The sequence below is a fragment of the Cricetulus griseus genome (genome assembly GCF_003668045.3).
Source record: "Cricetulus griseus strain 17A/GY chromosome 1 unlocalized genomic scaffold, alternate assembly CriGri-PICRH-1.0 chr1_0, whole genome shotgun sequence".
NCBI lineage: Eukaryota > Metazoa > Chordata > Mammalia > Rodentia > Cricetidae > Cricetulus > Cricetulus griseus.
In genome coordinates, this window is record NW_023276806.1 from 188,753,591 (window position 1) to 188,766,850 (window position 13,260).

The window sequence follows — 13,260 nt, forward strand, 5'->3', positions numbered from 1 at the left end:
TTTGAGAAACGGAAACCACTATGAAGCAGAAAGCATGAACTTTTCATTATGCAATCCCAAAACACTCTGCTCTTTTCTGTTTCTTTGCCTCTGTATCCTCTGTAGTTCCAGTTCAGCTGAACTTGTTACAATCCCAAATCTCTCCTTCCTTTTTTTCAGCTTCTCATCATCCTCAGACTTTCTAGAAATGGAAGAGACATTCAAACCAAATCTCCGTGCTCTTTCCTTTAGTTTATCCAGGTTTACCATAGGGTTGGTGTCAGATGACAGACCTTTTGTTGGAACAGAAGAAATTCTTACTCTCCAAGCTTATAGGTACATTGAGTTGTTCAGCCCTCTTCTGCCTTCTCTGTCTGAGGTATTCCAGATGTAATTTTTACCACCTTCTTTTCTGATGCCACATCAACAGATTTTTTAGGAGGTTCTTCCTCTTTAACAGGAAGTTCTATAGGCTTTGGTTCTTCTTCCTTGGTTTCATCTCCCAGTACATTTCCTTCATTTGCTTCCTCTTCAGCATGTTCTTCAAGATACACCTGGAGTCTATTGATAAGATCCTGTTTTATTCCCTTGGTCTCTAAACCACGAGCAAGGCATTCTTGCTTTAGTTCAGCAAGCTTCAGCTTGTGGAGTTCCACCGTCTCGGTCGCCTGTTCTTTTTCTTTTCCTTTCCTTTCTTTTGAAGCAGGGTTTCTCAGTGTAATGGCTCTGGTTATCCTGGAACTCACTTTGTAAGACCCGGCTAGCCTTGAACTCAACAGAGATCCACTTGCCTCTGAGTGCCACCATTGCCTGCCTGTGTGGGTGTTTTGCCTGCATGTATATCTATGAACCACACGTGCCGTGCACACCAAGACCAGGAGAGAGTGTTGGATCCCTCGGAACTAGAGTTACAGTTATGAGCCACAGTGTTGGTGCCAGGAATTGCACTCAGGTCCTTTGGAAGAGCAGCCAGTGCTAGTAACTTCTGAGCCGACTCTCCAGCCTCATTATGTCACCTTGACTGTCCTGGAACTTGCTATGCAGACCAGGCTGGCCTCAAACTCAGATGCTTCTGCCTCCAGAGTGCCGAGATTCAAGGCATGTGCCACCATGCCCAGCAGCTTGTCATAACTTTTTGTCTCTGTTTTGAGATGGTATCTCATGTATCCCAGGTGGTCTGTGAGCTCCCAGTGTTGTCAAGGGTGGCTTTGACTTAACTCCTGGTCCTCTTCCTTTTACTGCCCAAGTGCCACTGTGCACAGTTTCCTCGGGGCTTTGAACCCAGGGCTGTGATGTTAGGCACAACTGGACATCCAATAAACATTTTGAGACAAGGCCTCCCCGTGGAGCTCAGGCCAAATGCATGGTGATACTCTGCTTCAGCTCCCAAGTTTCCCAACCAAATTTCTCTCTCTCTCTCTTTGATTTATTATTGTGTATGAAAGTTTGGCCTATATGTCTGTACTATATGCCTTGGACCTGCAGAGGTCAGAAGATGGTAAGCACTTCAGGTCCCCTAGAAGAGATACAGATGGTTGTCAGCCACTGTGTTGATGCTGGGAACTTGAACTCAGGTTCTCTGAAAGAAAATACCAGCCATGGAAATGCCTTGTTTTATTTGTTTGAGGAAGGGTCTCCCTGGAGTCATTCATGTAGGCTGGACTAGCCTTGAACAGAGTTTTACCTGCCTCTGTTTCCCAAGTACTGGGATTAAAGGTGGAGACCACCATGGCTGGTTGTTAGTCAATGGAGGTGCTAAGAATCGGACCTGGATACATTGGAAGAGCAGCCAGTGCTCTTAACCAGAGTCACCTCTCCAGCTCCATGGTACCTCCACGAGTTTCCCAGCACAAAGCCACATGAGATAAAGATGGGAACTCAATATCAGTGTCTCTCTAGCCCACTTTCACATACCCCAAGTCTTCATAAAGCTTGAGGCTCAGAGACTGGAGAAATGCCTCAGTGGTTAGGAACACATTGCCCTTTCAGAGGTCCCAAGCTTGGTCCCCAGTACCCATGTTGGGGAGGTCAGAACTGCCTGTGACTGCAGCTCCAGGGGATCCAGGACTCTGGACATCTGCACTGTACACTAACTCACATAGAGGTTAAGAGCACTGGCTGCTCTTCCAGAGGTCCTGCGTTCAATTCCCAGCAACCATGGTGGCTCACAGCCATCTATAAGATCAGGTGCCTTCTTCAGGCCTATAGGCATGCATAGACAGAATAATACTGTGTACATTTTTCCCCCCAAGACATGGTTTCTCTGTATTGCTTTGGAGGCTGTCCTGGCACTCGCTCTGTAGACCAGGCTGGTCTCAAACTCACAGAGATCTGCCTCCCGAGTGCTGGGATTAAATGTGTGCGCCTGGCAATAAATAAATCTTAATAAGTACATTAGTCCCCAGTACCATAAAACAGGATGAGTGAAAAGGCGAGAAGATTACCAGGTTTGGGGTTAGAAGGAGTCATGATGCCGGTGGAGATGTGAGCTGCTTGGGACGATTGCAGCTGTTGACCAGATCTCTCATTCTTCCTGTGGTTTTAGACTAAGAAACTATTCAAGTCCTAACACCATGAATATTGGGAGATATTTGGTCACACTGAACCCAGAGTTTGCATTTGTGTGAATTAAATAAAATTAACCTCGGGTCAGGAGACTGAGTTAGCAACTAGTTGACAGAAAGAAATCAGAGGACATCTGGAAGAGACACGAACACCAGAAGGTGTAGGGAGGGATTTGGAGTGGCCATGGCTTTTGGGGGGTTTTTGTTGGAGCAGAAGGATGCACTCTTTGGGAGACGCCAGCAAGGAGAGATTAACTAGTTGCTACTCAACCTCTCTAAAGCTAACAGGTTTTTACCCCAGCCTTTGAGTGTTATTTATTTTTTTTATTTATTTAGTTTTATAAAATTTGTTTTATTTTATTATTATTTTTAAACATTTTTTATTTAAAATTTATTTAATATGTATATGGTGTTCTGCCTACATGTGTACCTGCAGGTCAGAGAGGGCACCAGATCTCATTATGGATGGTTGAGAGTCACCATGTCATTGCTGGGAATTGAACTCAGGACCTCTAGAAGAGCAGGCAGTGCTTTTAACCTCTGAGCCATCTCTCCAGCCCGAATACTGAGTTTATTTATAAACAGAATGATATTTAGTTAAAGCTTCCTTTAGCAGCAGAGCAGCTACCTGCAGGAACAAAATTCCTACCAGGTTACACCCCTGAGCTGCTGGACCACTGTCAGAGAAGCAGGCTGGTAACTGCAGAGTCACAGTTGCTGGCTGAAATAATAGTAGATTAAGGTGTAGCACCGGGCTGAGGTTAAGACAACACACGTGCATAGTACGCATATATACATTAACACAAAACATTCACACAAATACACAAGTCTAGTAAGATCAAGTCCTTATGTGACTTGATGTCCCCCTTTCCCATGGCAGTAAGTTTTGTGAAAAGTGGTTATGCAGAGAGTGCTCACCTGAGGGTCATGGGACTGGGGGAAGTACAGCTTGGTGAGGCAACTGCTGAGCTACTGTGTCTTTGTCTTTGGCTATGACTTGTGTTGAATTTACCAGCTTAAAGAAGTTAACTCTCACGGGAAAATGAGAAGGACTCATTTATTGGAGACAGGGTTTCTCTGTGTAGCCCTGGATGTCCTGTAACTCACTCTGTAGACCAACCTGGCCTTGAACTCCTGCCTCAGTGCTGGGATTAAACTTGGGTACCACCATGCCTGGGCAGAGAAAGGCTCACTATTTAAGATAGTTATGGGGGCTGGGAAGGTGTCTTAAATTGGTAAAGTGTTTGCCTACCAAGCATGAGGACCTGAGTTAGCTCACTCACTCACTCTTTCCTCTTCCTCCTTTTCTCTCTATCTCCTGCTGTTCCTGTCTCCAAAGGCTGGTCTCGCCTACTCCCTTTCCCCCAAACCACTGTGCTTGAACCCTGTCTCATGGCATCTTTGTCTCACGCACTGTGTTTAAATTACAACACGGGGGACTGAGCTTAGGTCGTCAGGCATGGTGGTGGGTGAGCCATTTCATCAGTTCAAGTGTTGGCTGTTGAAACTGTTTAGTGTCCAGCTCCATGATGAAGGAAGGGCTAGATGAACATTCTCAGTGGTGAGGAACTGAATTTTCTTCACTATTATCCTTGCAGACAGATCTTTGTTCACCAGTTCACACGACATGGCTTCACTAGTCCATTGAGCCATATTTGATGGTATTTTGACTGGCTACTCACCATTGTCAAAGCCAAGGTTTCTCAAGGCACACTTATCACAGCTTCTGCTGGCCACCGTGGTTGATGCCCGCCCCCTCAGAGCTTGTGCTGGCCACCATGGTTGATGCCCGCCCCCTCACAGCTTCTGCTGGCCACCATGGCTGATGCCCGCCCCCTCACAGCTTCTGCTGGCCACCATGGCTGATGCCCGCCCCCTCACAGCTTCTGCTGGCCACCATGGCTGATGCCCGCCCCCTCACAGCTTCTGCTGGCCACCATGGCTGATGCCCGCCCCCTCACAGCTTCTGCTGGCCACCATGGCTGATGCCCGCCCCCTCACAGCTTCTGCTGGCCACCATGGCTGATGCCCGCCCCCTCACAGCTTCTGCTGGCCACCATGGCTGATGCCCGCCCCCTCAGAGCTTGTGCTGGCCACCATGGTTGATGCCCGCCCCCTCACAGCTTCTGCTGGCCACCATGGCTGATGCCCGCCCCCTCACAGCTTCTGCTGGCCACCATGGCTGATGCCCGCCCCCTCACAGCTTCTGCTGGCCACCATGGTTGATGACCACTTGCCACACCACAGCCTCCTCAGAGCCAATTTATGAGCTATGAAATATTATTAACAAGTATTTCCTCATGCATTTCATACTCCTGGACAAATACTGAATGAAGAGTTTTATATCTTTACTTTTCCAAAACACCCCTCTGGGATCTTGATTTCATATAACTCCCTGGTTGCTGGCTAAACAATATTGAGGATGTGTGAAAATGGCCATAATTCTATTCTACCCAGCCTGTCCATCGCTGAGTCTGAGGCCAAGTCCGCCAGGAATGGTTTTACAGGGCAGTCAGGAGCCTAACAAGCTTTGGGAAGCCTGCCTCACTCTTTATAGCAGGCAAGACTTTTGTGTGTATCATCCACAGAGACCTCCAGTCCATGCATCTCCTGAGTCCCTCTCAAGTGTGTGCTGGAGAATTTCAACAGTAGCCTGGATTGGTTAATAAGAGGTTCCCGGTGTTCAGATGGATTCTTCTCATACATGGAACCTGTAGGGAGGACTGTTTGAATCCAAATCCCCCTCAAAGGTGTATGATCGTAAAAGATGAGAATTTTAGAGTGTTGGTGGGAATTGTAGAGCAAGGAAGAATTAGTGTCCGTCCACAGGCATTTCTGTCACCTCTTTTTGAGACAGGGTTTCTCTGTGTAGCTTTGGAGCCTATCCTGGAACTAGCTCTTGTAGACCAGGCTGGTCTCGAACTCACAGAGATCCACCTGCCTCTGCCTTCCGAGTGCTGGGATTAAAGGCGTGCACCACCAATGCCTGGCCTGTCACCTCCTTTCAAGGTGCAAACAATTTTGTTGGTTTGGTTTGGTTTTGATTTTTTGTCTGTCTTTTTTGAAACGAGGTCTCACTATGTAGTGCTGGCTGCCTGGCTATACAGTAAACTTACTGTGTAGACCAGTTGTCCTGGAACTCACAGAGATCCACCTACCTCTGCCTTCGGTGTTGGGATTGGGTGCTGCTGAGGATGGTGTCACAGGCTTTTAAACCCAGCATGCCAGAGGTGGGTCTCTGAGTTCTAGGACAGAGAGGGATGGATACAGAGTGAGACCCTGTCTCAAACTAGGTAAACAAGCAGAAAAACAGGGCCAGCAGTGCCTGTCTTTTGAAGTAGGCTTTCCCAATGTAGTCCCAACTGGCCTTGAACTTGTGAGAGATACCCATGTGTAAGTGCTGGAATTAGAAATGTGTGCCATAGAGCCACGTGGTGGCGGCACACGCCTTTAATCCCAGCACTCCGGAGGCAGAGGCAGATGGATCTCTGGGAATTCAAGGCCAGCCTGGTCTCCAGAGGGACTGCCAGGACAGGCTCCAAAGCTACACAGAGAAACCATCTCAAAAAAACAAAAAACAAAAACAAAAACAAAAAAAACCAACCTTGAGTTTCCCAGAGGAAGCTCGAGTGAGGAAATGTGAAGAGCCTCCTGCTTAGCAAGAGCTGGGTGAGACAGGCCTCTCTATTGCTTCTCTCATCCCACCGTGGTGGATTCATGTGTGGATATATGAAGGTCACAATTTAAGTTTTATTGTGTCTCGGCCTGTTGGCTAAGGTCAAGTTCCCATTCCTACCTACTGTCCTCAGGAGAAGCAAGAGGTGATCAATATCAAGGCTGGCCTTAGGGAGGATGGGAGTGCTTTTGGAGAGTATAGCACTCCCCTGCCCCACCCCATCCTCACCACCCCCCTCCCCAGCCTAGGTGCTAGAAAGAGAGCAGTGAAAGGAGACCAAGCCAAGGTAGCTGGGTGAGAGTATGTGGAGAGGCCACAGGTGTGCTTCAGCTAGTGGCACTGGAGCTGGCAAATGAGGGCCTGTTGACTCCCCATGGGTTTCACCCAACTCCTGTCAGTCACAGAGGAACAGCTGACTACCTGCTGCCTTCTGTGGCTCAGACTCCTGAAGTTAAGGGACCCCTTGTATGCTGGGTGTGACCCTAATAGTACCCCTTCCTTGTCTCCTTTACATTTCAGTAGGTTTTTGGTTTGCTTTCTGGCACTGGGGATTGAACCCAGGACCCGGAACATGTTAGGACAAGCACCCTATCACTACATATCCCCAGCCCTTTGTTTTGAGTTAGAGCCTTGAAAAATTGGCCATGCTGGCCTTCAACTTGCTCTGTAGTCAAGGCAGGTCTTGAAGTTTTTATAGATTTAGGGGTGTGTGTGTGTGTGTGTGTGTGTGTGTGTGTGTGAGAGAGAGAGAGAGAGAGAGAGAGAGAGAGAGAGAGAGAGAGAGAGAGAGAGAGAGAGAGACCATGTACATGTGGAGTGTAGGCTCTTGTGAAGTCTAAAAGTCCAGAGGGGCAAGAGTTCCAGGCTGTTGAGAGCTGTGAGAGCTGCCCAACACGGGTGCCAGGAACCAGACTCAGATCCTTGGCAAGAGGATAATTCTTCAGCGCTGGTTTTGAATTTCTGATCCTCCTGCCTCAGGAACTTGAGTAAATGAGATTACAGGCCTGCAAAACCAAATCCTACTCTATAATATAATAAGACAGGGTCTCAGGCAGACCTAGGCTGGCCTCACATTCAGTAATGTAGGCAGGATGACCTTCAACTTCTGCCTCGTCAGGGGCGGGGGAGGGGGCATAAAGATGGCTCCAATTCATCTTGGCTCAAGGTCAGAGAGTTCAAACTGTCCTTGGTAAGTCAAAAGACCTAAAGGTGTAAGGTTGCTGTAGGATGTCTTGGTAGGGGATGTCTTATCTAATAACAACAGACTTGATCTGAGGTGAGGTTACTCTTGACCATCAAGGCCGGATAAGGGGAAATTGAGTCTAAGGTGTAGTTACCAAATGTCTGGAGAATTAGGGAAAGAAAGTCTGTTTGTTCCTTATACCATGTCCCCCTTTTGGTTAGGGTACTTACGAATGTTCAAGAATAAACTTGGGTCGTCCAGTATTCACTGGATTACTCTCTCGACTCTAGTCTGTGTCTCTGTCTTTTTCTTAGTGTCTTTACCTGCCATTTATCAATCCACACTCCCCCTCTCAGGTACAAACCAGGCAAGTCAGCTGGATCTGACTGAAGCCCCACAAAGATGGGTTCCAAAACTGCCTCTCCCATCTCTACTTTCTAGGAGCTGGGACTGCGGTCTTACACCACCATGCCTGGCTCTCCTTTATGTTACTGTCAATTTATTACTGTTTTTTTTTCATTTATTTATTTGCTGTTTGTTTTTGCAGTGCGACATTGTACATGCTCACCAAGTGCTGTACCACTGAGCTACACCCAAACCCTCTGTCTGTAGTTCTGAAAGTGGGGGCTATTCCACCACAAAAAGGCTTCTCCTGCTCTTTGGCCACATCTTATGGGAGGTGACACGACACAATACTGGTTTGCAAATCATTGTAGAACAATTAGAACAACTTTTGTTTGTTTGTTTTTTGAGACAGGGTTTCTCTGTGTAGCTTTGGAGGCTGTCCTGGAAGTCACTCTGTAGACCAGACTGGCCTTAAACTCACAGAGATCCTCCTGCCTCTGCCTCCTGAGTGCTGTGATTAAAGGCATGCACCACCACCGCCCAGCAACAATTGAATTCCAATGTAGGTAATTTGGTGATTTAGGAGTTGATGGTAAGCATCTCGTCCACCTGGATGCTCACACAGATCCACAGGGATGGAGCTGGTTCCATCTGCCTCCTGGTTCCTGACCATTTGGCAAGATGGAATTTCAGGCTTTTAGCCAACAGCCTTTGTTCCCCAGGAAGAAGACCTGTGACTGTCAGGAAGCAGTCTGGCTTTTCGTTACAGACCTTCCCCTACCCCATCCTGGGCTATTTCCAAATCTAGAATGTTCCAATATACTCTCTGCATATTCCTGTTCCCTCCTTTCACTACTGTGAAAGCAAACTCTACTACAAAACAGTTGGGGTCTTGGGGAGACAGAGATCAGGATGGGGAAAGTCCTTCCTAAACCTCTTCCACCAGGGCCTGAGGTCCTCATTTCACTAGGAGTCCTTGAGGACAGTGGTGTCCCCTTCCCTCAGAGTCTGTGCTGCCCATTCAGGCCAGGAATAAGGCTCTGCCTGCAATGCTACCTGAAGACACTGGCATCTGGATACCCTGGCTTTTGTGCCAGTCTTCCGTACAAGTTCAGCAAGTACAGCGGGTGTTCTCCCTGGGACCCTGGGCCACAAGAATTGGACTGGAATCCTGGGAGAGACCTTGCTGGATACTCTCTCCATACAGGTGCAGACTATTTCGGGCAATTAACTCCTTCGCCATGAGCACGAAGACTTCATCTATGTTCCTGGACTCCTTAGCGGATGTCTCCAGGACAGCCAGGAGGCCATACTTCTCAGCCAGTGTGCAGGCATCCTCAAACAGTACGCGCCGATTCTCCCACAGGTCCGATTTGTTTCCTGCAGGTGAAAGATGTGTAAATATAAGAGCTCAATAACATAAACTGTCTTTATCGAAAATGAATTTTCTATCCCCTTCTCTTCTCTTCCCTCTATCTTTGTACTTTGTTTGTTTTTTTTGAAATGGTTTCTCTGTAGTTTTAGAGTATGTCCCAGATCCCCCTCTATAGACCAGGCTGACCTTGAACTCACAAAGATCCTTTGCCTCTGCCTCCGGAGTGCTGGGATTGAAGGCATGCGCCACCACCACCCAGTCTGTCTTTGTACTTTTAAAATTTTTTTAAAATTACATTTATGGGGGCTGGAGAGATGGCTCAGAGGTTTAGAGCACTGGCTGCTCTTCCAGAGGTCCTGAGTTCTTCAATTCCCAGCAACGACATGGTGGTTCACAACCATCTATAATGAGATCTGGTGCCCTTTTCTGGCATGCAGGAATACATGAAGGCAGAATGTTGTATACATAATAAACAAATCTTGAAAAAAATTACATTTATAGCCAGGCAGTAGTGGTGCGTGCCTTTAATCTCAGTACTTGGGAGGCAGAGGCAAGAAAATCTTTGAGTTCAAGGCCGGGCTGGTCTATAGAGTGAGTTCCAGGACAGCCAGTACTACACAGAGAAGTCCTGTCTCAAAAAAAAAAAAAAATTACATGATTTATTGTGTTGGGAGTGTGGGGCACTCACTCCTATGCCACAGCACATATGTGGAAGTCAGAGGACAACTTTCAAGAGTTATTTTTCTTGGGGATTAAACTCAGGTTTTAAAGCTTGGTGGCAAGTGCCTTTATCCTTTAGCCATCTTACTCAGCCCCTCTGTGTTCTTTCAGACAGGTTCTCATGTAGCCCAGGCTAGCCTGAACCTGGTTACATAGTCCCAGTCAATAGGTGGTAGCCCAGGCCCTGCAGTGCTCTTATAGAACACCAAATGTACCAGAAATCTAACAAATTCTGAATTCTGAAATATTTGTCCCTGAAATATTTGACCCCAGTCCTTTGACAGCTTAAGAAAAGAAATTCCATATGCCTAAGAACCTTATGAGGCAGACATCAGTGTAACCTACTGAAAGGTTCAGGCTTTAATGCTGATGGGCTCTACCTCTTTAAGAGGCAGACCCCGCCCCCTGACAACAGTCAGGGCACAGGGATGTGCCATCACCACATCACCCACCACGCATTTACAGCCTGCGTGAGGACTCAGTGCGCATGTGCAGCCTTCCCTTTAAAAGCTCCAACTTCCCTGCTTCGCTCTCTCTCTGCTTCTTCTTCCCTCTACTCTCTACTCTTCTCCTCTCTGTGTTTGCTTCTGCTTCTCTTCTCTCTCTCTCTATGGCGAGTGGCCATGGCGGTCAGCCATTAACTCTGTTTCTCTTCTCAGTCTCCCTACTCTGCTGGGCCTATAATAAACTGGTTAATATGTCTAATATGTCTCTTAGTCTCATGTCTCATCCACCTCTTTTCTTCTTTTTCTTCAAAAATTTTAACACCTGCCACAAGAAGTTGCCTCCTAAGTGCTTTTCTTTTTTGAGATACGGTCTCAGTGAGCTCTGACCTCACTGGTTCAGACAGACTGGCTGGCTGATAAACTTGATGGTCCTCCTGTCTCTACTTCCCAGCACTGGGGTCACAGATCTGTGCCACAGCACCTGCCTTTGACCTGGAGCTGGGGACCTGACCTGAACTCTTGACCTCATGCTTTTAAGCCCTTCATTGACTGGGTCATCTCCCCAGGATCCTCCTGAACCCTCGGTTTACCTGCCTCATCACCCAGATACCTGGACTCACATGACCAACTTCTAGTGAACTTTTATGTTGTTTTTTTTTAAAGTTTCACTTAGGAATTTACATACCCACAAGTAGTCATTCCTTGGGCAGTCACATTCCTCTGAGTGGCTCCTTGGGAGTTGGGGGCCTTTTGTTCGTTTGTTTGTTTTCTAGATAGCATTTCTCTGTTTAACAGCTCTGGCTGTCCTGGCACTCCCTCTGTAGACCAGACTGGCCTCGAATTCACAGAGATCTGCCTGCCTCTGCCTCCCAAGTGCTGGATTAAAGGCCTGCGCCACCAACGCCTGGCCCGTAACCTTTATTTAGCTTACTTTATGCTTTATTGTGCACATGAAATTGAGTTATTTATCAGCAGGAAAGTTCCACCAGATTGTGCTATGTTTAAATATTCCTAAAATAAACTACTTGGGTTCAGACTCCTGAAGTTTGAACCAACACCGCCTACTTAGTCCTGTTGAACTCAACCGCCTTTTGCCTCCTGAGGACCATTATTCTGGTTATTCTGCTGGCTGAAATGGCTTCACTCTACGACTAATAGGATTTCATAGTCCACTAGGAAGGAAAGCAAGCAGAGCACGGGCAGAGGCGGGTCAAGAAAAGCTAACTACCGATCAGCATGATGACCAAGTTAGCTGCTCCGTATTTTTCTATCTCATGAATCCAGTGAGGGACAGACTCGAATGTGGACCGACGTGTGAGGTCATAGGCGATGATGGCTGCGTGGGCACTTCGGTAGTAGCTTTGGGTGATGGTGCGGAAGCGCTCCTGGCCCGCGGTGTCCCACACCTGCATCTGCGGGGCAGAAGAGGTAACAGGAGGTACAGCAGCATGGATATCCGTTCGTTTAAGTGACCTTACAAATAGTTTCCTGTGGGCTGTGGAAACAGCTTAGTGGGTAAAGGTGCTGCTGCCAAGCCTGATGACCTGAGTTCAATCCCTGGGACCCACATGGTGGAGGGAAAGAGCCAACTCTGGCAGGATGTCCTCCAGCTTTCACATACACTCAGTGGCAGGCATGCCCACACAGCAAATAAATAATCAATTTTTTAAAAAGGACAAATAAATTCCCAGGTCTTACTTCAATGCATTCAATTCAGTAGAACCAGGCAGGGCCAAAAGCACAGGCAGTGCTTTCTGGTTTAGGAATCACCTTGAGGGGCTTCTACTGATTGGAGAATTATTTATTCATGGATATATCTATATCTATATCTATATATCTATATATCTATATCTATATATAGATACCTATATCTATATAGATATAGATATATATCAACACACACACACATATATATATATATACATATATATATATATAGTTTTGTGTTTTGTTTTTTGCTTTTTGAGACAGTTTTTCTCTGTGTAGCTTTGGAGCCTGTCCTGGCACTTGCTCTGTAGACCAGGCTGGCCTCGAACTCACAGCAATCTGCCTCCCTCTGCCTCAAAGGTTCTAGGAGTTTTAGGACAGCAAAGGCTACAAAGAGAAACCCTGTCTTGTAAAACCAAAGGGGGAAAAGTCACTTAGGCTGCTGTATAAAGCAGAGTGACATCACTCATAAAGGATGGGTTTAATAGACTTAGAAGCAATGCTCAAGATTTAGGGGGGAAATGTCTGGGATAAATAAAATATAAATTCTGGGGGGCAGAGGGGGGCAGGTGAAGCCTGGCTCTACAGACAGCAAAGGATCACCAGTGTGTAAACTGCATCTTTTCCTAGGAGGAAGCAATGTCCCTGAAGAGAGATAAACCTTTGAGTTGAACTTTCCCTGGATTCTTCAGTGCTTATCTGTGTGCACAAGGACCTCTTGCCCTCTACAGGTATGCAGGACAGGGCAGAGTCTCTCCTAGTAGGGCCCAGGGAAGGAAATCAGGTCATCAGGCTTGGTGGCCAGCTATCATGCTAGGGCTGGCTGACTTTGTTTTATCTTTTTGTTTGTTTGTTTTTTTGAGACAGGGTTTCTCAGCTCTGGCTGTCTTGGAACTAGCTCTGTAGACCAGGCTGGCCTCGAATTTACGTAGATCCACTTGCCGGGATTAAAGGTGTGGGTGACCACCACCTGGCAGCAGTATCCCCTTTTATGGCTTCTTATACCTTACTTAAAATGGGGGCTCTGGCTAAAACAATGGATCTATTCCCAGTGCTCCTCTGACCTTCACTTTCTTGCCGTCTATCTCGAGGGAGCGTACTGTGAAGTCCACCCCAATGGTGTTTTGCTGTGACTCGCTGTAGACTCCAGATTTGAAATGCTGTACCACGCACGTCTTCCCCACGTTGGAATCTCCGATGAGGATGACCTTGAACAAATAGTCCACGTTCTCATCGGCTGCTTGGGCTGAGCTGGAGAACTGCAT

At 47.1% G+C, this 13,260-nt stretch overlaps 1 protein-coding gene and 1 pseudogene across 1 annotated transcript; both read right to left on the reverse strand.

Annotated features, from left to right (window-relative positions):
• On the reverse strand, positions 1-4,643 carry LOC100773509 (annotated as a pseudogene).
• Positions 4,644-8,839: 4,196 nt separating this feature from the next.
• Rab19 (RAB19, member RAS oncogene family) lies at positions 8,840-13,260 on the reverse strand. Its single transcript, XM_027391311.2, has 3 exons — positions 13,060-13,260; positions 11,517-11,700; positions 8,840-9,127 (listed from the first exon to the last, which is right to left on the reverse strand). The coding sequence occupies exons 1-3, from the start codon at positions 13,258-13,260 to the stop codon at positions 8,859-8,861; spliced, it is 654 nt and encodes a 217-aa protein (XP_027247112.1). The 3' UTR covers positions 8,840-8,858.

What these genes read in the sequence shown, in the direction of transcription:
- Rab19 (XM_027391311.2), bottom strand. Translation starts at nt 13,260, where the DNA reads ATGCAGTTCTCCAGCTCAGCCCAAGCAGCCGATGAGAACGTGGACTAT. An exon ending in TAGACGGCAAGAAAGTGAAG is followed by an intron (nt 11,701 to 13,059) that starts GTCAGAGGAGCA and finishes TCTGCCCCGCAG; the next exon opens with ATGCAGGTGTGGGACACCGC. An exon ending in CTTGGTCATCATGCTGATCG is followed by an intron (nt 9,128 to 11,516) that starts GTAGTTAGCTTT and finishes TTTCACCTGCAG; the next exon opens with GAAACAAATCGGACCTGTGG.